The sequence below is a fragment of the Anopheles gambiae genome, chromosome X, assembly GCF_943734735.2.
Source record: "Anopheles gambiae chromosome X, idAnoGambNW_F1_1, whole genome shotgun sequence".
Lineage (NCBI taxonomy): Eukaryota > Metazoa > Arthropoda > Insecta > Diptera > Culicidae > Anopheles > Anopheles gambiae.
This window is the reverse complement of record NC_064600.1, coordinates 10182632-10207258: the sequence shown is the minus strand read 5'-3', so window position 1 is coordinate 10207258 and position 24627 is coordinate 10182632. Positions and strand designations below refer to the sequence as shown.

At 49.4% G+C, this 24627-nt stretch overlaps 2 protein-coding genes across 9 annotated transcripts; one reads left to right on the top strand and one right to left on the bottom strand.

Moving 5' to 3' along the window:
• Window positions 1–1621: 1621 nt before the first annotated feature.
• On the bottom strand, window positions 1622–14061 carry LOC1271644 (transmembrane protein 94). Of its 7 annotated transcripts, XM_061656148.1 has the most exons (9): window positions 13877–14061; window positions 12310–13735; window positions 12104–12238; window positions 10373–10417; window positions 8459–8588; window positions 8196–8355; window positions 4892–4988; window positions 2309–4803; window positions 1622–2233 (listed from the first exon to the last, which is right to left on the bottom strand). In XM_061656148.1, the coding sequence occupies exons 2-9, from the start codon at window positions 13501–13503 to the stop codon at window positions 2161–2163; spliced, it is 4329 nt and encodes a 1442-aa protein (XP_061512132.1). In that variant the 5' UTR covers window positions 13504–13735; window positions 13877–14061; the 3' UTR covers window positions 1622–2160. The 7 variants fall into 7 exon arrangements, with proteins under 7 accessions (XP_061512132.1, XP_061512055.1, XP_061512209.1 ...); XM_061656071.1 differs by having other exon boundaries at window positions 12310–14061; XM_061656225.1 differs by having other exon boundaries at window positions 8238–8355; window positions 12310–14061.
• A 2186-nt stretch (window positions 14062–16247) lies between these two features.
• On the top strand, window positions 16248–21471 carry LOC4576148 (chromosome-associated kinesin KIF4A). 2 transcript variants are annotated; one of them, XM_003436988.2, is made up of 4 exons: window positions 16248–16549; window positions 16642–19913; window positions 20153–20550; window positions 20642–21471. In XM_003436988.2, the coding sequence occupies exons 1-4, from the start codon at window positions 16525–16527 to the stop codon at window positions 20706–20708; spliced, it is 3762 nt and encodes a 1253-aa protein (XP_003437036.2). In that variant the 5' UTR covers window positions 16248–16524; the 3' UTR covers window positions 20709–21471. The 2 variants fall into 2 exon arrangements, with proteins under 2 accessions (XP_003437036.2, XP_061512564.1); XM_061656580.1 differs by having other exon boundaries at window positions 20150–20550.
• The last annotated feature ends 3156 nt before the right edge of the window (window positions 21472–24627 follow it).

Here is a 24627-nt window from a genome sequence, read left to right as displayed (position 1 = left end):
AGATTGAATCGCGCGGAGTTGGAGTTGTCCGGAGCCGCAGTCGTCCGAAGTTGTTCCAAATCTTCCGGAGTTGGAGTTGACCGGAGTCGGAGTTATTCAAAGTTGTTCGTGGTCATCCGGAGTTGCCCAGGGCTATCCGGAGTCGGATTCATCCGAAGTCCGAATCTCCAGAGTCGAAGTCAACCGAAGTCGTCCGGAGTCGGCTAGAGTCGTCTGGAGTTGAAGCCTTCTGGAGTCGGTGTTGTCTGAGTTGAAACCGGATTATCAATAGCCGGAGATGTCAGTAGTCAATAGCTGTTGTTGTCCGGAGTAGTCCGAAGTGTCGGTCGGATTCGCCTGGTGCCGGAGTCTTCTGGAGTCGGTGTTGTCGGAGTTGAAACTGGATGTCGAATGTCGGTCGAAGTTGTCGGAGATGGAATCGAATTGACAATAGCTGTAGTTGTCCGCAGTCGTCTAGAGTTGGAGTCTTCTGGAGTCAGTGTTATCAGAGTTGGAATCGGATTAACAATAGCCGGAGTTGTCCGAAGACATCTGGGCTCTGTCCGATTTGTCTAGAGTCGAAGTTGGCGGATTCGGATCAGCAATAGCCGGAGTCGGATCGGAGTCATGGGTGCGGTCCAGAGAGCACACCACTATTACAGACGAACGCATAAAGGAACATGTTAAAAATCTAGAAATATACAGATATAGCTACCATGAAAATCTACAAGCCTGTACGAAACGTTGAAAATTTTAGTGTTTTACTATATTTTAACATATTGCAACCTATTGCATAAAAAAAAATCTTATCCATTTACAACGACGGTTCGTCCGGTTCAGTCGTCAGTGAAGGAATTGTAAACGTCGCTTCCAACACATCGTAGAATGCAGAATGTAAGAATCTTGGGGGAAACCTTGGGTGGAATTTCTCAACGGTTGAAATTCGCTGCTCTAGATTATTCATGGTGGAAATTAAGTCTTAATGGCCGAAGCATGTTTGATGGTTTCAACTTTATGAGCTTTGAAATCCCAAGGCATCTGTTATCTATTCCTCATATCATATCAATGCTCTTGCTTCTTGTTGATCAAACACAAAAGCAAGTGGTTCAAATCGTGGCAAGAAATTAGTTTTCGTAAGATCCCTCGTCAGAGATCCCTCGTCAACGTCGAGCGAGTCGTAGCATAACGTATGGCTACCTATTTTGACCCGTTTCTCGCATATTGCAATGCCTTCTGTAGTTGCTGAACGTTTTATGTCTTCCAATTATCCTTACTAAAGGTTTTTGATGACATCTGTTCATCACTCATTGACATAAGAAGAAAAATATAAATAAAACATTTCTATGACCATTCCCACTTTGGTATCTGGATGCTTAAACCACCAAAACACAAGATTCTGTTATTGCTTTAATTGCCGTTCGTTCACCAGTTTTCTGCTTAATAATCACGACCACTGATCCGTAGTTGTGAAATTAGTTCCACAAGGGTGCGAACGATTTAAAATTGTTTTTTTTTTAATGAATTTAACCCATTTTGCAGCTATCATGCCAACAATGCTCTCAATTATGTTTACCTACCTTCCCGCTAGAGGACTCTAGCAAACATTACAGAAATACGAAACGCAAATTCGCGTTGCGTTAGCTTGTTTGTTTGATTTTGTTTTTTTTTTTATTATTTCTTTTGCATTTGTCCGTTGTCCGCTGCACGGAGCATTTGCAAAAAAAAAAAACAAAAGTTGATTTATACATGAATACATACGGCATAGTTTCTATTGATTGTTGTGTGTTTGTGTTTTTGTCCTGCCTTGCGTGCGCTAAAATACGTCGAAACGAAATGGCGCGACCCACAACCCGCTCCTCCAACAGGACAGGAACGCACGGACAGAGTACTGCCCACTGATTGATTGCACTACCTTGAATACATTAAATCGTGACTAAAATCTTGCTCCCGCCCCCTGCTTCGAAGGGAGTTTTGAAGCGTTTTGAGTGATAAAATTAAAACAAAACTAAACAAAAATCTATAACACAGTAACACATAGAGGATACGCGCTGGGCTAGTGGAGAGGCACGCTCGCCTTGTCGCTTGTGAGCCCGTGACCAAAAAATGCACATGTAAGCACCTGCCTGCACCGTTCCTTAAATAAAATCTATATCGTTCCGATTGCAAATTGACGCTGGCGCTTTAAAAGGGCGAATTCATGCCGAGCTTGGTGCCAAAGTCTAGTCTAGCACGCCGTATGTAGCGATTGTTGACCCTAAAACAAAAAAAAAACAAACACAGAGAGAACAATTATTTCCCATTCGCAATTCGTCCACACTGTGCCACTCACTTGATTTCCTCCCACTTGAAGAACTCGCTCGCGGCAAAGGTGACGAGCACGGTCAGCACGATGCCGAGCACGATCGGCCAGACGCGCTCCATCTCGCGCCACAGATGGTCGTCGGTGCAGAGCTGCAGCACGGCCAGCCCGAGATGCACCAGCAGCAGCAGGGCGACGACCGACACCCAGCAGAGGTTGGTGAGCGGGCTGCGCTTGAAGCAGTTGTAGTCGCGGTGCACGAACGACGCCGAGATGGTGACGAAGTGCAGCACGATGCCGAGCAGTATGAAGGAGCGGGCGACGTGCAGGTCGCCCGCCAGCGCCCGCTCCGTCTCGGCCGCGTCCCGCTGCACCACGGCCCGGGTCGTGCCGGCGGACGGGGCGTCCGCGAGTGATCCAGCGCCACCGCCACCGCCGGCAAACAGCTCGATCGGGTGGGACAGAAAGGTGCAGTAGGCGAGCACCAGCACCAGGATGGCGAGCGCAAACTTGATGCCGTAGCACCACAGCACAAACAGCACCAGGCGGGAGCTGAGCGTCTTCTGCTTCTTGCCCGTCGCCCGCTTCATCAGCGCCGGGTCCGGCTCGACGCGCAGCAGCGTGAGGGCGACGAGCGGCACCACGATGCACATCAGGTAGAGCGTGTGCAGCGGCACGACCATCGGCGGCAGGGACAGGATCGCGGTGACCGTGTTCATGATGGCGAGCGACGCGCCACAGCACGCCCAGTACTGCACGCAGCTCCACAGGCCGGCCATGAAGCGGCGGGACAGCTCGATCACCGCCACGATCGAGATCGGATCGTCCCGGCAGGTCGCGATCGAGCAGGAGATCGAGTTGAGGATGCGGCTGAGGTAGACCGGCGAGATGGTGTTGCACCGATCGGGCAGCGGCCCCTCCCGACGCTCTTTCTGTTGCTGGCTTTCGTCGCTATCACCACCACCACCGCCAGCATCGGGCCGCAACCGGGCCCGGTTGTTGTAGATGTTCGACTCGCTGTACGCCGGGTACTCCTGGCAGACCTGCGGGTAGAGCGGCTCGATCGCGATCGAGCAGTCGCCCTGCAGGAAGATCTCCGAGTTGGAGTTGGAGGCGGACGAGCCGAGGCACACCACGATCTCGCCGTACTGCTGCATGATGTTGAGCATCTCGCGCGTCGCCTCCGCCGAGCAGTCGGTGAAGAGCGACACCAGCAGCGGCACGTTGTCCACGTGCTCCAGGTGCGGCCGGATGTTCTCGATGCCGCGCGGCAGCTTCGCCCGGTTCGACATGTCGAAGTTGATCGGCGCACTCTGCTCGGTGCTGTCGGTGAGGCAGCTGAGCGACCGGCAGTGGCCGCCGACGCTCACCGCCTTCCCGTGCTTCGGGTCCTGGTCCTCGCCGCCGCCGCCGCCGCCACCGCCGGACGACGAACGCTCGCTCGGGGCGGGCGAGGTGCGGCCAGGGGCGCCCTGTCCCGGCTCCAGCAGGCTGTTCGTGTCCGGATTGGAGATAGCACACGGGGCCGACGAGCTGAGCGCCCTGGACGACTCGAGCGACAGCGGCACGTCGAGCAGCCGGACCCGCTCGGGCCCCCCCCCACACGGGTCGCCCGTGCCGGACTCGCCGCACTCGTCCCGCGCCGGCGAGGACGCCCGGCTGTCCCCGTCGCTCAGCAGCGAGATGTGACAGTTCCACCCACTCTCCAGCCCCATCTTCTCGGAGAACACGCGCGACCGCAGCTCGTTCTCCTTGCTGAAGTGCACGAAGCGGATGCAGGCCCGCTCGAGCCGCTCGATCAGCTGCACGATGTCGGTCTGCGCCTGGTACTGCATCGTCACCATGCCAATAAACACCTGGTGGCACTGCATCCGGTAGCACCCGTCCACGTCCGAGATGTCGTCGTCCCGGCTGTCGTTGAACAGCAGCGAGTCGGTCGAGATGGAATGGTGCGCGAGCGGGGCCACGCTGCCCAGCCCGGCCACGCTGCCGGCCCGCGGCCCGGCCGTCCCAGCGATGGTGCCACCACCACCGCCGCCACCCCCATCGGCACCATCATCCACGTAGCCGCCGATGAGCGACTGATGAGCGCCGCCGCCGGTCACCACCAGGTCGCTGTAGTTTTCGCGCCGATACAGATCCCGCCGGTGCTTCGTCTCCGGCGGCAGCTCCAGATAGGCGACGCTGCCGCCCGCCTTCGGCCCCCCGGACAGCGCCCCGCTGATGCCGTGGCGCAGGGGCCGGTACGCGAACGCGGTACAGTAGGCGGTGAGGGCGGACCGCTGGTAGAAGTCCTGCGCCCGCTTGCGCTCCTTCTCGGTCAGCGGCTGCAGATCGTGCCCGTCCCAGTAGTCGTCGCAGCAGTCCAGCACGATGTCCGCCGTGCCCTGGGTCAGCAGCTGCAGCGAGCCGTTGTTGATTTCGCGCATCACCACCGACAGCGAGTGCGGGAACGGAACCTTCACCTTGGTCGCGAGCTGCAGCGACCGGGCGAACCGTATGTCGCGCCGCACCACGTCCGGTTGCTGGAAAGGGGAAGTGAAAAAAGGGGGGAAGTGAGCAAATTGTGCGCTTTTTGTTCGGTCGCTGTTTGGCAAAACATTTCACACGCACCAGATGCCGGTAGCTGGAGATTTGACCCTCGAGCTGGAAGATGTCCCGGGCCTGGGGCGAAAATCCGATCTGCTTTGCCAGCTCGCACAGGCAGCGCCTGCAAGGAGAGAGGGGTGGGAAGCGTTCGCCGAACGACAGGGTATGCCGTAAAACAGCACACACACACAAACACACACACAATCGAAAAAAGTAAGTATAGTTGTACTGGAATGCAAGACATACACACACGCGCGCGCACACACACACACAAAAGGATCTTTTTAGGTTTATGAGATGAGGTTTGATTGTTGTTTTTGATTGTTTTTTTTTTGGTCCCTTCATTGTAGGGTAGCTCACCTCAATCACAGAGTTTTTGAAGAAAAAAAATTGTGTACAAATAAATTATGCATTGAGGATTGAGCAAGGGAGAGAAACCCTGTAATGAATGGAACTCGGGTTTTTTTGATAAATTGCTTCCAAATTTGGGTTGTATGCTCCGTGTGGCTTCCAATCTGCCAATAATAAAAATCTCTAACACACTCAAACTCTCACACACACACAAACACACACACACACACACACACACACACACACAAACACACACACACACACACACACACACACACATCCAGACCGCAGAATGTCTAAGATCGTGCAGAGCGTAACAGCGATTAATACAGTGAGAAACATTTGTTTAGGAAACGTTTAACTCCCATTCATTATTTTGTTATCGTGCTCCACAACACACATACACACATTTACATAAATATTTATACTACAGTTACGTTTTATCGATGTGAAGCAAAAAGACCAACGAGAACAACAAATACCAAAAACACATAATTACATTAAAGTTACAGCAGCCAGCATGGAACGGAAATCGAACCAAAAAACGCATCTACGTCACGCATTTCCATTCGCTCTATCTACACTGCGTTTCATAATGATAAACTTGCCTAGGTTTTATCCTTTTTTCAACAATTCTTGAGTATCGGAAAATTTTGGACATAAAACCGCACTTTTTCTATTGCATTTGAACAATATATTGGCAAAAAAAATCACAAAAATGAAATATTCTCTGCAATAAAGAATAACTTGAAATATACGTGTTTCAATAACCTCACCAGGTAATTTTAATGTTATTGACAGTACAATTAAGGTACAGCTGCACCACCATGTAGCAAATTAAATTTAACTTTATTTGACTTCAATTCAAAATGCTTTTTAAAATTATTTACAGGATTTTCCAATTGATATACGAATGTTAACATTGTTTTTCATCGGATACAAGAAGTTATTCCACATCGCGCAAATATTTCATTTCCATTCTAATAATTTTTAATTTCTTCAGCGTGATTTTTAACACTTCACTACCACTGTATGTATTACAGGGTTCTCCAAGTCACTTTCGAATGTGCACATAATTATTCACCGCCTCCAAGATGTTTTTCAACAGCTGTCGCAGTGATGAATGTGTTCAATGATTCGAATCGAAAAAACGAAATTTCAGTATTTACATATGATTTTCACCACATCACAACGAACTGTCAAATTCAATCCAGTTTGAGGCGTGTTGAAAATCATGCTGAAGAAATTAAAAGTTATGATGATGGAAATGAAACACCAGATTGATGAGGATTAACATCTTGCACACGGGTAATAACAACTTTAATATTCAAAACTGACTAGGAAAACCCTGTAAAATGGTATTAAAAAAGAAGAGCAAACAGGACAGTGACAACCTTGCAAAATTAATGGAATCTTGTCCTTGACGATAAAATCACAGAATACATGAGGCGAGAAAGAATGATTGCAGGGGTTTTCAATTGAGTAAATTGAATAACATTTGCCATTAAAATTCAACACCTTTGTTTTCGGTGTCAATATTTTGGTCCGCCCATTTCCGTTCGATGTCAACATTGGCTGCTTCGACGTGGTTGATGAAATGCAACAGAAAACGTGTGATTTTATTCAACATTTTCCAATACTCAAGGATTGTCGAAAATGGGTAAAAACTACGTGCGCCTATCATTATGGAACGCAGTGTAGAAATTGAAAGAAATGAAAAAAGACATTCCAACAAAAGTGTGCGTGTGTATGTATGTGTGCATGGGCAACGAAATGAAACCAGTTGAAATATGTTTAAATACAAAGCAAAAAAAAAAAAAACATTGCAATTTTGTGTTTCCCCCTTTTTGTACCCCTAAGAAAAAAAACAATCTGCAAAACAAAACACACAGTTTCCACAAACACTAGTGGCCCGAGTTAATGCATCGTGAGCGTGAGTAATAGGAGTACAACTATTTAACACTAATGGCGGTTAAGACGGCGGAAGCAAACAGTTAGCAAACATCTATTTAGTGACCGTTGGTGGAAAAAGTGAAGAAAGGAGAAGAAGAAACGGAAATGTAAAAACGGAATGTAAAGTGCAGCAGGAAACAGGGAGAAAGTAGAGCGATAAATAAGGTAGATATAAACCAACGTGTGACCAATAATGATTAGAAACGCTCGGACGGAACTTCAACCAAAATGAGTAGAAGAAGAAAAAAACACAAAACAAATCAGACTCTGAAATTAAACAGAAAAAAAAACCGAACTCGGTCCGCGGGAGGAAGAGTCATCATTTACCTACACTCTCACGTGGTACATTCTTGCAATGCAAAAATTGGGTCTTCATCTATACCGAAGAGGAGGGAAGAAAACGTGTAATGGTGAAGTGAAGGATTTGGCAAACCATAAAAAAAAAAGATACGGAACGATATGATTCCGCTTTGCCGTTGGCTTTGTTATGGGACATGTTTTAGGAGAGGGGTTAGAAAGAAAAAGAATGAGAGAGAAACAATAGAAAACGGTTCAACGACAGAAACAATCGCGAACGCTTGATGTAAACTGGATTGTTGATTACGTAAGCACAGGTCGTCCAACAGGGTCTGGATGAATCCTTAATAAGCAGCGCTCTCTATCGATAAGAAGTATCATTAAGCCCAGCATAATTTACCAACCATGGGCGACGACAAGCTGATTTTGAGACGGGGACAGGCAGGGCTTCTTTTTAGGCCAATTGGCGCAATTTAGCAATTTCATTTTCAATTCTAATGTGTCGAATGGACAAAAAACACGCTACGGCTAGAGAGTAAACCCTGCATGACGATGGGATTTGTAGCAAGAGTAGAGCAGAGGGGGGAAAGAGGGAAAAAACTCGATGCAAGCGAGAGGAACGCATCCGACGAATGAAATAAAATGGTGAAAAGAGGAGAAAGAAAGAAAGAGAGTGATAAACACCAACAAAAAAAAAAAACTAGACGTTGGTATGTCTAGTACATACCCATGCATAAAGCAATTCAAACTCGACTCAACAATCGCATACCGATTGGTGACCGGAACGAGATCCTTGTCGAGCATCGCGGCCGCCGTCACGTGCCCGCAGAACTTGGCGTAGTGGGCCTGCGTCAGCGGGCAGCACGTGTTCACCAGGATGGCGATACCTGCCCACGGGAACAGAAGAGGAAGCGGATTCGGTATTAGCCGATCGGTTGGCGCGGACACTACTGTGCCGCCGCAGGACACTCAAAACGACTAGCTACCTACCGAGCGGTTTCAGCGAGGTCAGATGGTTCTTGAAGTCGTGATCGTCGAACTCGAGCTTGAACGGGCTGTGCTGGTCGTGCGTGAGGTCCAGCACCTCCGCTATCGCGCCGAGCGGTTCCTTTTGCGAGCTCTGCAAGTGGTGGACCGTTGGTGTTTTTTTTTTTAGGGAAACAAAAACAAGAAAAGATGAAAATAAATTAATTAGCACACGACTGTTTCGAACGCATCGACAGTTTTCGTTCCCGAGCCTCTAAACACCGGTTCTAAAAACAGCGCACATAGAACGACGAACGAACAGAAAACGTGTGTGTAAAAGTGATAGAAAAAAATGAAGTTTTTCTTCGGAATCGATTCCGGCTAGCTCCGAAGTGTTCTGGAATCGATTGCGAATGCTCCGGAATCAGTTACTGGAATAGATTCCGGATTAGCATCAGAAATCGGTACCTGCTCCAGAATAGGAATCCAGAATTAACTCCAGAATCGGTTCCGGATTCGGATTCGGAATTGGTTCCGGGATCAAAACCGGTTCCGGAATCGGAATCGAAAATAGTTCCGGGATCAGAATCGATTCCATAATCGAAACGAGCTACGGAATTGTCAGCTCCGGAATCGGAATCGGATTCGGAATTGGTTCCGGAATCGGCTCCGGAATCGGAATCGATCCAGAAAATTGCAATTCCCTGGTCGATTCCGAGTCCGCAGCTGAATATGATTCCGGAGCCGATTCCGATTGTGGAATCGGCTCCGAAGTCGGCTCCGGAATCGGCTCCAAAGTCGGCTCCGGAATCGGTTCCGAAATCGGAATCAATTCCCGCACTGGAATCGGTTCCGGAATTGATTCCGAAGACGGAATCGGAATCGGGTAGGTCCGATTCCGAGCTCCCACCACTAGTGTGTAAGCAGAAACGGAACGCGCGATGCGATCAGGCAGAAGCGGGACGTCCCAGCATGGTTCTGCTACCTTTTTCCGTAACTTGCGTAAGCGAGCACAGCAATAACAGCAAACGAACAACTCTACGAACATTTACTAAACGTATCTATTTTTTTTTTAATAAAAATTCCGTTCATAACTTGTTTCCATCAAACAGATTGGTTACGGACATAGCATGGTAGATTAAAATTGAAAAAAAAACGTTCCAAAAATTAAAATTTACCATAATCTATGACACTAAACAATTCAATACAAACAGAGCACAAACACACACACAAAAAAAACAATGGATGTGGTTTAAAAATCAAACATAATTTCACAAATGTAATCAACAGCAAATGAAAATACACAAGTATTATGTGTTAAAACGTTAAATTAAAACGCTGACTTGAAAAAAGCAATGCCACGGTGACGCGGTTCGAGTGAAAGTTTTATTACACACAACCAGCACAGTCAAAAGGCAACAGTAATAGAAAAGAAGAGTGGTGTAGTATGGAAAGAGAAAAAGGTAAGCAAACAAACAAATCAAAACAAACGACTGTAACAAAAATATATTAAAGGTTTAAAGGCTTAGAACTGCCTTAGAAGAAGAAGTTTATACTAAAAGGAAACAAACATTAGGAAAAACATCGTGTACAGCTTGCCAAGACCTGCCTAACCGTAACAAAGAACGACCAACGATACCAAAAAGGATCCAAAAACGTTCAAAAACACGGAGAACGTGAGCAAGAGACAGACAGCAAGAGAAAAAGAGAGAGAAAGAGAGAACAAAAACGAAACCAAACACTGCTCTAGCCGGCGGTCACACGAACACGACGAAACAAACGATTGTGTAGTACATAAAGAAACGAACAAAAAAGAAAACAAACAAACGGGAAGGTAGTAGTGGTAGTTAGTAAACAAAGATACTGCCTAGAAACGGATGTAAAGAAACAGGAGATCGTAAAGATAAAACTATAAAGGAAAAAAACACTATTAATCACCAGCTCGATGATATGTGAGAGTGGGTGGTAATGCTCCAGGCAGCACTGTAAAATAATTAGGTCGTTTTGTTGTTGGTCAGATGGTAAAATCAACGTTCGGCACACGGGCGCTTGGAGTGGTGGAGCGGGCGGGGAAGAGGTCGGTTTAGGAGAGCGGGCGTTGGAGTTTTGCGTTTGACTTTTTTTGTTCGTGCAGCATGAGGTAAATGAGCGTAGGGTGAGGCGGGGTGAGTTAAGGGTTAAAATTTGTCTTTCGTTTTATTTTTTTTAAGTTATGTAATTTCCCCTTCCAAATATTTACATATTTTACACATAACTCCCCTGCCGCCCTTGGAATGGATTAAAATGAACAATCGAATAAACGAATGCCAGCTTGTACCCAGTGCTACAAAATGTCACTGTCAATGTCTTAAAAACGTCGGGCTGAGAGAAAATGTCATGTCAGCGTCACGTACTCAATTGTGATAATCAGAGGTGATACTCAAAACGATTGGTGTGGCCAATACATGCTTTGTGACATTTTTGCGACCATCGCTTGGTCAGTCACTTTGTCATGACTTTTTTTCTTATTGTGATCAGTTCCGCAAAATGTCACTGACATAGTCATGAAAAATTCCGACTGAAACAAAATTATGTCTGCGTCATGTACTCTACTGTGATGATCAGAGCTGAGACTCAAACAGTTGTCGCGACCATCACATGCTTGGTGACATTGTGTGCAACCAACTCTTGGTCAGACACTTGGTCGCGACATTTTCAGTCGGTGATCAGTCATGAGATATGATAGTCATGGGAGATATGCGGAGCATGCGAGTGGTTCCAAGAAACAAAATGAGCGTGGTTTCTCACTCTGTTCAACCCGACAGACCATCAAACCAGATAGAGCGAGAAACAATGCTCATTTTGCTGCTTGAGATCACACGCCAAGTATATTCCAAGAACGTCGTGATTATCACCGCCAGAAAAGTGAGTGATCAAGAGTTGGGTGCTAAACAAAATGTCACCAATCATCTGATTGGTCCACCAACTGTTTGGGTCTCATCTCTGCTCATCACAGTTGTGTATGTGAGCTGATTTGAGCTTCGTTTCAGTCATGAGTGTTGGTGACTGAAACAGTGACAGTTGACACAGCGAGAGAAAGTCATGATTATGCTAGCAGACGGCATTCAGCTCAGCTTGTCAGTATCGGGTTTGCCTCAAACATTCGCCTCTCGCATTCGTCCGTACTTTCATGTCATGACGTACTTTCATTGAGTATCAGCAATGCGCAGCAAGCTACCACGGATATGTTCATTGTTTGGCGTTGGTGAATATCTCGTGATGCTCATGACATTTAGCAGCACTGACTTGTAACCGTACAACGAAACTGAAACAAACCAGCATCTCCCCGTCCTGATGGGTTTCTGTGTGTGTGTGTTTTTGTGGTGTAAGAAGAAAATGCACGAATGAATGAAGCAGGGGAAAAAAGTGGAACAGATAGTGGACACGATCCAATCCAATTTGCAATGAGCGATGAGGCGGCGAAAACAAACTAAACTCTGAGAGATGAAATGGTGCCAATCGACAGCGACATAGCCGGGGACCGTGCTCGCGAAAAATGGTTCAGTGGTGCAAAGGATATAGAGACAGAAAGAGAGAGAGAGAGAGAGAGAGAGAGAGAGAGAGAGAGAGAGAGAGAGAGAAAGAGAGGAAGGGCAGGGCGTGGAATGGTCGAATGATCAACCGGCGTACCTGCGAGTTGAGGCTGCTCTGCTCGGACTGGTCCGTGTTGAGGTCGCCTTCGCGCGCATTCCGCAGAAAGAACACCTTCTCGGCGGTCGGGTTCGGCCAGGACAGGATGCCCTTCTTGTCGACGCAGCACAGGGCCTGCAATTGGGCGAGAAAGAAGCCTTGAGTCACTGAGCTCCATTCTCCACCATCACCAGACATCTCCTTACCGTAATCGTCCCAAGCACCTGGACGACGCTGGCACTGCGCCCGAGCAGCTCCGATCGGCCCTTGAGCAGCTGCCACCAGTAGAAGAAGACGGTGCGGCGGGGCAGCTTCACGTGGTCGAGATCGCACGTGGGCGTGTCGAGATCCTCGGCGAAGGATTTCTGGGCCTGGGCGCGCATCACCGCCTGCGGGATGGACAGGAGCGTCTCGAGCCGCGCCACGCCCCACAGATTGATCGCGACCCAGAGCAGCGGGAAGACGAGCGGCAGCAGCGGCAGCACGGCGGCGGTCGGGTTGAGCAGAAACACGTTCATCCAGTTGGTCGGCAGCTTGCCCTGCAGGTACAGGCCCACGTTCCGCAAGATGCCGATCGAGACGGTGAGGAAGAGGATCAGGCCGAAGCCCCAGCGCTGCAGGCAGCGGGACACCAGCAGCTCCCGCTGCTGGTTGATGATCGTTTTCGGGCGGTCCAGAAAGCAGTCGAGCGATTTGCGCAGTATGTCCAGGTACGGCGTCGCCTCGACCGCGCACACCAGGTCGGGCAGGGGCGACCGGGCGATCGGTTTGACCGGCGGCTCGGTCGGTTGCTGCAACCCGTACGTTTCGCCACACTTGAAGCGGCGCCCGCGGCCCCCCACCTCCCGGCAGGTGCCGGGAGACACTTGCCCCGGCCGCATCACGATGTGGTCGCCCCGCACCAGCAGCGCCCACGGCAGGTTGACGATCCGCCCGTCCCGGTACGTCCACTGCAGCGTGACGCACGGCGAGAGCGGGCTGCACAGGTGCGGATAATTGTCCACCGTCCAGTCCGGGCAGAGCCGGACGCCGAGCCGGATCTCGTGCAGCACCGTGCGCAGCTTCCGGTAGATCTCCGTCCGGCGCAGGTTGTTCTCGCGCACCACCAGCGCGATCGTGAGCACCAGCAGCACCAGCAGCAGCCCGGCCGACCAGTAGTACCCGGTGACGGTGAGCGACAGGGCGCAGAGCAGCGAGGCCAGCACCGGGAACCAGCCCAACGGGCTGGTCGAGCTGCCGACCAGCGACGAGCGCACCTTCTCCGCCCAGTGCTGGCGCCGGTAGCGCTCCTCGTACCCGCGCAGCATCGACTCGATGTCGTCGTGCAGCCGCTGGAGCGCTTCCGCCGTACCGAGCCCGGGCTGCTCGTTCGCTGCCGGCTCGCACGATCCGGCCACCATCGCACGAGGTGGCCTCTCCTCCTTCCCTCAGGGATGTTGCGGCGCCTAACGATCCGCTCCGTTCGTTCGCTTTCCTTCGCTCGCTCGGCCGATTGATGCCATCCAAAACACGGAGGTGGGCGTCAGGGGTTGGTGGGATCGTGGCAGGTGGCTACTCTCTGCCACCCATCATGCCCGTCACGCAAATCCTGTTTCCAACAAAGCCTCAATCACGGTGCACGGTTCGGCAGATCTGGGAGAGTTGCACGGAGAACACACACACACAGAAAAAAGGTAAACAAACGCTCTGCTTCAGGATACACCCGGCCCGAAGGGTTTTTGGGTTTTGTTCTCACGCCTGCCAGTGTGTACCCTGCCGCACGCGCACACGCACCGTTGTTCCTGTACGTCGCTATGGAAATTTGTTCCAGCTTTTCCTTCTTCTGAAATGGTTCACAATTGCCCTGCGGAAAAAGGGTCGTCGTTTTCCCTCACTCGCTCACGGTCTCACTGATAACAAACCACTTTTCCACCTTGACAGTGCCGCCCTCTGTTTACATTCGCTGACTGACAGCCGACCGCTCGCTGCACATTGTAGTGCTATAGCGCCGGGTTCAGTTCTTCGTGCGCTCAGTTGTCACGTTTTTGGGTTAAAGTAAGGCTCAGCCCTCTACGTTACATTGGAGAAGCGTTACGTCCCTTAAAATATTCCCAAGCAACATTTTTATTACAGTTTTGTCATCCAAGCGACCGACCAATGTACATTATTAGAATAAAAAACATTTTAAATTGCGATGAAAACAAAGTTAATTGCTTTAAGATGAATCGATATCTAGGAGATTTAATTTTAAATAACAATTAAATAACAGGTTTCATATTTTTCATTGTTGCACTATGAATAATGAAAAAAAGTCTGAAAGAAGGAAGCTCATGAACACCCCAAAAGCTTTCAATTGGAGTAACATTTCCTATGATTAGAAAATATAAAATATAAAAAATAATTATAATTAAATTATATATTTGAAATATAATTATTACCTTTCCAATCAATATTTCCGGCCATTTGGAATAAAAATTACTTTAGATACAAGGGCTCTTTTTAAAAATTAGGTTAATGAAGTTAATAAATACTTGAAAGTATTTCATTATCCTACTTTATCAATAACTGGGTAAATAAATAAATAATCATATTTTATTATTTATTATTTATGTAAAAGATTGTTATAATTATAATTCTTGAAGTTGTTACAACTCTGATTGCTGTTAAAAATGATAGCCTAATAATAATATTAGTATATATTTATACTAATGAATTATCAATGAATTTATCTTTATTAGCGATTGCTGTACTTATTTACCCAAATAGCCAGAATTGCTTAAGCAGCTCATTTTGGCACGCTAAAGATCGCTGCTCTAATTCGCCTTTTGCAGTAGATAAACAGCATCAAAGTTCTATGTGAGTCTTTCAAACAGCGCCTAAGCAGCTTCCTTATGCCACGATGCCAGGGATTATTTTTCTTTGTGTTTTATTTTCAAGCAAGCGTCATCGATGAAATAAACAACAAGATTTGTTTCGTTTAAACACATATGTATATTTCTAAATCTTTTGTATTGATGATTTACACACAATTTTACACAATTTACTGATAATTCACAATCACTTCACTCAATATTCATTCTTCAATTAACGAATTTAACTTGTGCAGCAGCAATGAGATTATTGCCGGCGTCCGTCTTTGACACTTTGACAAGAGCCACCTTGAACCGATGTCATGCATTAAAAAGCTATAAAGTTCCACCAAGTTCAGTACCCTTTCTTAACAAGCCTTCAAGTTCTATTATGAACCCTACACATAGTGCTAATCAGCCGCAAAGTTCCAAAGAGTACCATGTGCCTGTTAAAAAGCTCCATAGTTCCGCAAAGTACCGCCTATCTGTTAATCAGCCACAAAGTACGACATCGGAACGATTTTTCGTTAAACAGCCCTAAATCAGCTATAAAGTACGAGCTGGCTATTTGGGTATGTTTGTTCATATAAAAGAAAACAATATTAAGACATGATAATCTATTAATTTGCTCATCCACGGCGGTTAAAACAAACGTTCAAAAATGCTGCTTGGGTTTGTGATAAACAGGCGTTACGTGTAACGCTAGCGTAACGTAGAGGGCTGAGCCTTACTTTTACCCGTTTTTGTCCAATATTTCAACTCATATTCTTTTTCGGAGACATACAAACATTTTATTATGTTTTATTTTACTTTTTTTTACATTTGAGAGTTAAAATAATGGATAACATGTTCATTTACATTGCACAAAGTATATAAAACTAAACTGTTAACGGCAACTTTTCCGAACTATCATATCCATGCATTTTTCAGCAGGCGGAATTCCGCGACCGTGAAATCCCAGTCCGTGTATTTTTGGCCTAAAGTCAATCGGATTTCCAAAATCAGATAAATAGCCAATCAAAATCCATTTGGTCACTTGAGGGTAGCCAGTTGCCTGGAATAGAGTTTAAAATTTAACTTTAGTTTGTCGATAATTCTCATCAAAATTGAGAAAAAACAAAACTCCCTTTTTGGTTGTGTTTACAATCACAAGCGTTATTTTTCGGTGTGTCTGGCAACGACCTGATGGCGATCAAGAGCTTCCTACAAGGCCACCTTCTCTCTACTACACCTTGGGTGATGCTGCTTCGGTTTGACATGAGCGATACGCGTAACGCCATCGTAACGCGCAGCGGGCCCGTTCAACTGTCAGGTGAAATGAAATTTGAGTTTGCCAACCGCCATTCGCGAGTTTAACGTTCTTCGTGCGACAGGCGTCTGCTGGGGCCAGTGTGATGCGAGCTTGTTGTTTAGGTGCTGCAGTTGTTTTTTTTATTGTTGCCAAGTTTATTTCAGTGCTGTGTGGACCAATTTATCAACACGTTAACCAGCCGCTACAGCTACAACGAACCCGCGGCCGTTAGCTACATTCAACACAAATTGTTTTGATCGCAGGTTGAGAACGTTTGTAAGTGCGCTTTCGCTTTTCACACGATGAGCAAACCGACGCGTCCATCAGGTAACGCCATTTTCCCACCGCTATAGCTACAAAGCAATTTCCAGTCGTATCAATCAACCCTCACAAACACACACCAACACACACACTTTCAGAGATTAAGCTGCCCCCGCGCGAGCCCACCAAGGCGCCGGGTGCCGCCGCCATGCCCGGCCCGGAGTGCGTGAAGGTGGCGGTGCGCATCCGGCCCATGTCGCAGTCCGAGCAGGCCCGCGGCTGCCAGACGGTGGTCGAGCAGGCGGCCCCGGGCGCCCCGCAACTGCTGGTGTGCGGCGGCCGCACGCCGTCGGACGTGTTCTCCTACAGCTACGTCTTCCCGCCCAGCACGGTCCAGTCGCAGCTGTACGAGGTGGCCGTCTCGCCGATGCTGCACAAGCTGTTCGCCGGCTACAACGCCACGATCCTCGCGTACGGGCAGACGAGCTCGGGCAAGACGTTCACGATGGGGACGCACTTTGCCGGCGAGGTGGACAGCAGCGTGGGCGTGATACCGCGCGCGATCAACGACATCTTCCGGCTGATGGCGGACGGGACGGCGGAGGTGACGGCGCACGTCGACACGCGCGTCACCTGCTCGTATATCGAGGTCTACCAGGACCAGGTGTTCGATCTGCTGGCGGAGAAGCCGGCCGGCACCGAGCGGCAGCCGGTGGACATACGGGAGGCGGTCGGGGGCGACATCATACTGCAGGGGCTGACCGAGGTGGCGGCGGGCGGCGTGCAGTCCGCGTTCGACTGTCTCGCGCGCGGCTCGCTCGGCCGAGTGGTGCGTGCGACCGCGATGAACAACGTGTCCAGCCGGAGCCACGCGATCTTCACGCTCACGCTGCACCATACCGCCCGGGACGATCCGGCCGTGGTGACGCGCTCCAAATTCCACCTGGTCGATCTGGCCGGGTCGGAGCGCTCCAAAAAGACGGACACGACAGGGGACCGCTTCAAAGAGGGGGTTCAAATCAACAAGTGTCTGCTGGCGCTCGGCAACGTGATCACGGCGCTGGGCAGCAGTGCTGGGGCGGCCGGCAAGATGCACATACCGTACCGCAGCTCGAAGCTGACCCGGCTGCTGCAGGACTCGCTGGGCGGCAATTCCTACACGCTCATGATAGCCTGCGTGTCGCCCGCCGACTACAACCTGTCGGAAACGTACAGCACGCTGCGGTACGCGAACCGCGTGTGCAAGATCAAGAACAAGCCGATCGTCAACCAGGACCCGCAGCAGGCCCGCATCAAGCAGCTGGAGGCGATCGTGCAGGACCTGCGGGTCGAGGTGATGATGCTCAAGAGTGGGCGGGAGGGTTGTCCACCCACCACCGACAAGGATGGCACGTTTCGCGTGCCGCAGCCGGTCCACTCGCCGCTGGTGCGCGGTTTGACCGAGACGCAGCTGCTCCGCTCGCCGCGCAGCAGCGAGGCAGGGTCGGCCAGCGACCCGTCCGCCGGCTACCAGAAGCTGCAGGAGGCGAACCGCTGCCTGCAGAAGCAGCTGCAGGCCACGATGCACGAGCTGGAGGTGCACGAGGAGCGCTCGATGCTGGCGGAAAAACTGCTCGAGGACATTGAGCAGCTGCTGGGGCGGGAGGCCCAGCCGGGCGAGGATGGTCTGCGGCAAGAGCTGGCTCGGCTGCTGACCGCCCACCAGGACGAGGTGTACTCGCTGGGCAGCCTGAGCGCAGCGTACGGGCCGCCACTGTCGCGGATGATTCGCCCGTCCACCGCCGGCGCCGGCGTGGACGATCCACTGCGCACGGAGGAGTTCGAGCGCAAGTCGGAGTTCCACACGCAGCAGCAGATACGCATACACAGCGAGCTGACGCAGCTGAAGCGCGAGATCGCGCTGAAGGAGGAGCTGCACCGGAAGTGTCAGGGCAACAGTGCGGCGGTCCAGTCGTACACGAGCAGGCGGGAGCGTGAGCTGACCGAGCAGCTGCACGAGTACGAGGGGCAGATGCGCAGCCTGGAGGGCCAGCTGGCCGAGCTGAACGCGCTGCTGGAGAACACGAAGGCGAGCGAAAAGCGCTCGAAGCTGGCGGAGGAGCGCCGGCGCAAGGTGCAGCAGCTCGAGGCGGAGCTGGCCGAGATGCGGCAGAAGAGCGCGCGGCAGGCGAAGCTGCTGAAGCTGCACGAGAAGGACGCGGAGCGGATCGCGGGCCTGAGCTCCGAGATCCAGCAGATGAAGGCGACGCGCGTCAAGCTGCTGAAGACGCTGCGCACCGAGAGCGAGAGCTTCCGGCAGTGGCGCGCGAGCCGGGAGAAGGAAATTACGCAGCTAAAGGCGAAGGACCGCAAGCAGCAGTACCAGCTGCAGAAGCTCGAGTCGACCTACTCGATGCAGAAGCGCATCATGCAGCGCAAGATGGATGAAACCATCCAGGTGAATAAGCGGCTGAAGGCCACGCTCGAGCGGCAGCAGCGCAGCAAGACGGCGGCTGGCGCGCGCGACCGGGCGGCGATGCGCGGCGCGGAGGCGGCCCGCTGGGTCAAGCAGGAGCTCGAGCTGATCTGCAACACGGTCGAGGCGACGGTGACACTGAGCGTGCTGCGCGCCCAGCGCGCCCAGGAGGTGAAGAAGATCAAGCAGATGGAGGGCCAGTGCGCCGAGCTGCCCGAGGGCGGCGCCGAATACCAGCGCCTCCGGCAGGACATCCAGCAGTGCCAGCTCGATCTGGACTACCGCAACGCGCAGATCGTCGACCTGCAGACGAAGCTGCACACGATCGACACCGACAGCCAGGTGGCGGCGTTCGGCGAGGGGCTGGCGAAGCTGCCCGAGGCGCGCGACGCGTTCCAGCAGCTGCTGGAGCAGCTGGTCCAGACGCACACGCGCCTCATCGAGACACGCTTCCAGCTGGTCGATCTGCAGGCGACGGGCGACTGCCAGGAGGAGGAGCTGGCGCAGGTCCGCGCCCAGCTCGAGGCCGCCGACCAGCAGTACCGGGAGGAGGTGGTGCAGCTCGAGAAGCGGTACGAGGACAAGCTGGCCCTGCTGCTGATGCAGCGCACGGGTGGAGCGGCGGCGGCAACCGCCGCCCCTACCAACGGTACCGGGGCTGAGGGGGAGGAGGTGGAGGAGGAGGCGGGAACAGGCGCCGTGCACGAGGAGGCGATCCGGCGCATCGAGCAGCTGCGCGACGAGCTCGAGCTGTACAAGCGGTCGGCGCAGATGCTGCGCGAGCAGCTCGACGAGGCGACCAAGCGGCCTGTCCGCAAGCGCCGCATGCCGAACCATCTGCTCGACCCGGACTTTAACACCGAGTTCGACCTGGAGTTCCTTGAGGACGAGTACAATCAGGTCGGTGGCACGGATGACGACAACCCGGAACTCGATCCTGACTTCCGCGGCACACCATTGCACAAGCGCAAGAAGGTAAGCCCCAGCAACCCGTCCGTTAACGCTAGTGTCAATGATCGCCTACACGGACTTAACGACCCGAATACACCCATCGTAGTTTCAAACCTAGTATGGACTGCCCGTAAATAGCCTGTAAAAAATCTATAAATCTTTTGGTCATAGACACTACGGTTATGGTGCTTCTCCTGCGTTACGCCATACGTTAATATGTCTTTTTTTCTTTTCTTGCCTCCCTTTCGCTTTGCTTCCAGCAGTCCATGAGCATTCGCGAGACACTCCTTTCGAGCACGATCCAGAGCAACGCCAGCACCGTGGGCAGGGCGGCGACCGGTGGTGGCAGTGCCAGCTGCTCCTGCACCGGCAACTGTGGCTCGCGGCGCTGCGGCTGCCACAAGCAGGACAGCCTGTGCGGGGCGAGCTGCAGATGTCCGCCGACCTGCGTCAACCGGATCGGCGAAGGTGTTCCGGCGGCTTCGCTGGATGTCAGCGATGGCAGCACCGTCGCCCCCGTCGAGGACACAACCGCTGCTGCGAACGCAACCGTCGACGCTCCGAAGCAGGCGGTGGTGGACCAGCCGGACAACAAGGAAAACCGTAACGATGGCACCTTCCTCATCCCGAACGAGCTGACGCAGGAACAGCTGGAAGATCGGTAAGTGGCGCGCAAAGGGACGTTTCATCTGCATGGTACAGATCTATTGATTCGTTTGTGTGTGTGTTTTTTTTTTTCCTCCTCTTTGCAGAGAGAAGCTGGACATTCTCGAGTACGTCGCCAAGTACCGGAAACGCAGGCCGCTGCTCGACATTTAAACGCGAGCGAGACCCGCACACGCTGGACGATTCATTAGTTTTTAGCTTCATTTTTCATTGTTTATTATTGCAACGTTGCGCCGCCTGTTACTATTTCGTTTGATATGTTTTTGACTTGAATTGTAGTGGCTTACTCTCTGTTATTTAAGCAATGTGACGTCGTGTCGTTGGCGTAATGAATGTAATAATTTTTAATGCAACTAGACTGTTATCGATCTCCGCTGGCAACTGTACAGACGGCAAATGCACTCACTAAGCGTCGATCACAAATCCATTCAACAGAACCAGCGGAATCATATTATTGTGTTACTGATAAAAAGAAAACGCTGCTTCAGTTCTTGCTCATTTGTTAATATTTTGGCAAAGTTTTAATTTGGCTTTTCGGGATTTTAGTTTTGGCTTTTCAGTTTAAAAACATTTTGTTTTCATTCTTTTTTGGCACTTAAACTTTAGCGTAAATAGATGGACTGGTAGGCCTCTCTCTCCCTCTTCTGTCTCTGGTCCACAACAATCATCCATAAGCAACAATATCCCTCCGATCCAAGTTATAGATACGTAGCATACACACACATTCACAAATTCGCTTAGGTTTTTTTTATTTTTTTTCCTAATTAATGAGCAAAATGTATGCAGCATAAAAACTTAAATATTTCTAGATTAGCAAGCTTCCGATTTGCATTATTAAGTTTAAGTTAAGTTTTTTTTTAAATAAAATAATATTAAACGCTATTGTATTACATGCATGGGATATGAAAAAATACAACTATTGTTTTGCATTTTGCTTTCAACGCATGAAACATTAGACTGAATGTTATAGTGCCTACAGTTAGCTGTATAGTTATAGTATTGTAACAAACGTTAGTGTTGACGGCAGAACTCGGGCCAGCTCACGCGAAGGAAAGGCCTTCGGAGTTCTAAGCGCCAAGACCGAAGACGGGTTTATAGAATAAAGTGGGTTTGTGCCCTCAAGATAGCCCCTATACGCTCCTGATATAACAAATTGTACCTTAAACTTTCCAGCTAGCATTTTCGTGGTGGTAACCTATGCTGCGAAAGTGGGGCAATTGCTACAATTAGTTTTGGGGCAGGGCAGAGTGACCCAGAAACAAATCCTAGGAAAGGCCAAGAAATTTCAAATAAGACCCCGAGACGCGTTCTTCGTTACGGTTCTGAATTAAGGCTGAAGTTTATGAAACAAAATCGATTATTTTATGCGAACACGTTTGAAAGTGTTAAAACGTGTCCCCGTACACGTATTTTAAGAGCGCTAGTGTCGAGTCGTGTGAAAAATACATATATATTTTTTATAACTCTATGCATTGGTCTTTTTTTCTGTTCTTTATGTTTCCGTAAGCATTGGGCCGTTCCCAAAAAATGAATGTTTTATTTAGACCATTAATCTTGTTCTCATACGATAAGTTACAATTTAAAATCTACTCAAACTCCTCCTCACAGCCGCTGCTAACGCAATAACACAATACTGTATTGTAACCCCGCATAACAACTACCGCCTATAACGAGTTTTCGCATAAGAAGCAAATCTAAATAGCCAACAAATACCTCTAATAACTAAAAACTTAAGAAATGCATGAGCTGACCAATAAAAACTGGGAGCAAGAAGAACTACCAGAGCAGTGGAAGCTGGATGCCATTCACCTAGTCTACAAAACAGCTTCCTATCTGGGAGGCTAATCCATAACCGACCAAATTTTTACTCTTCGGAAGATCCTCCAGAAGTGGCGTGAGCGCCAGATCCCTACGCACTTCCTGTTCATCGACTTCAAGGCGGTTGACGATACCATGGACCCGAACGAGCTATGGATCATAATGAAGCGGTACCACTTTCCTGGGAAGTTGATTAGGCTGTTAGAGGCCAACTCTTTAACATCGCCCTGGAAGGAGTCATTTGAAGCGTGGAGCTAATCAAAGACATTCGTGGCACGATCCTCTACCAGTCTCAGCGAAGGTGTGTGAGGCGTACACCCGACTCAAACGCAAAGCAGTAAGAATTTGATTGAGAATCAATGCGACGAAGCCGTAGTACCTGCTTGTCGGAGACTCAGCCCAACGGAGAGGAAGTGTATTAGTTGACGGTGACAATCCCGAGACGGTAGAGGAGTTGTACTATCTAGGGACGGTCGTTACTACGGGTAAAGATGTATTATTATCATATTATTGGATTCATCATCTGCTGCGATTCAGACCGCACGAAATGTGAGATATATCATACATTGATTCGCCCGTTGGTCCTCTATGTAAACGAGTCTTGGTCCATTCGAGCGGAGGATGTAATGGAGTTCGGAGGAGAACGATGAACCAGGAGCTTGCTGAGCTGTACAGCGAACCTGATATCCTGTTGATGGTAAAGGCTGACGTGATACGATGCCTGGGTCATGTTATGAGGATGTCGAACTCCACAAGATGTTCGACAGCTATCGCCGATTCGACAACGAGACGCAGGGAAGCGCAGCGAGCTCCATATCTGGATCAGGTGAAGCAAGCTACCTTATGTAGATTGACTGTCTACATGGATGGGAGGCTGCAGGCAGGGACCGGGCATTCGGGAGAATTATTGTTGACCGGGCCATAGCACGATGACATTCAACGTAAGCAGAACAACAAGAGAGAGAGAAAGAGAGAGGGAGGGAGAGAGAGAGAGAGAGAGAGAGAGAGAGAGAGAGAGAGAAAAGAAAGAGAGAATCGTCAATGGGTTAGTTATTTATCAATACGTATGGGTTAACCGAGTGTGACCAACGCGAAGCCTGGATAGAATTCGTTGGTCTCGGCTTTCCATGGTGACATGTTTGTTTAGATTTTTCGGAGGTGTGGTTGTTGTCCATTGTTCCAATATGTTTCCCAGTGCATGCGAACGATATTTTGTCGTCCAGTTAACAACATCGCTTTTGGCCAGTGAGGTGGAGTTTCATGGGGGATTTTAACCTGCCAATATTTGCGAGCTTAGCTGCTCTTTCGTTGCCACGAATACCTAGATATCTTGGGACCCAAGTAAAAGTGATGACGGAGACGTTGATGGTATAACTATTTTTTCAAGGCTTTGGATATGACAATCTTTCGATGGGCCGTGAACAGAACATTATTTCTGTCCTCTCGTAGTCCTTCTTCTGCTGCTATGGATATTGGGGTAAAGGGATATTGTTTCCGAAGCAAAGATTGAGGTGTATTTAGGGAATTTTGAAGTTTTGGTTTCAATTGCTGAGTTTCCGCTTAATCTAGGATTGAGCATTATGGACCGGCCTATTTTAGGAGGTATTGAATACCAGTGCCGGGTCTTATAAGAGGATCTTAAATGATTAGAGATAGATTTGTTGAGTTTATGTGTTGAAGTTCACTGTAAAGTGTTTGTATGAAGTATTTACGTTTAATATTGTTTATTAAGGATACAATCATGTCCGCCATGCTAGCTTAACATGTACCTTAAGTATTATATTACAAAATATAAATTAATTCCCTTAAAACGTTGTGAAGACGCTTGTAAGACTGTCTGTTAAAACTAAAATTTGGAGTTTTGATGGCTGGCTCTAATCAACCTGTAAGCGTGTTCTGAAGCACGTTTAGAGATTTGCTATTTGACACTAAGGCATCAATTGATCTCATTAAATGCATATTATGTCTTGGACGAAGGGAACTTGGAACAGGCTATACAGATGCTACCTGAAATACGATACTAACGCAAAACAGGGATAAGCCGAGTATTTCTAACTTTTGAGTTCTGTAGATGGACCCTTGTAAGACTGTCTGTTAAAACTAAAATTTGGAGTTTTGATGGCTGGCTCTAATCAACCTGTAAGCGTGTTCTGAAGCACGTTTAGAGATTTGCTATTTGACACTAAGGCATCAATTGATCTCATTAAATGCATATTATGTCTTGGACGAAGGGAACTTGGAACAGGCTATACAG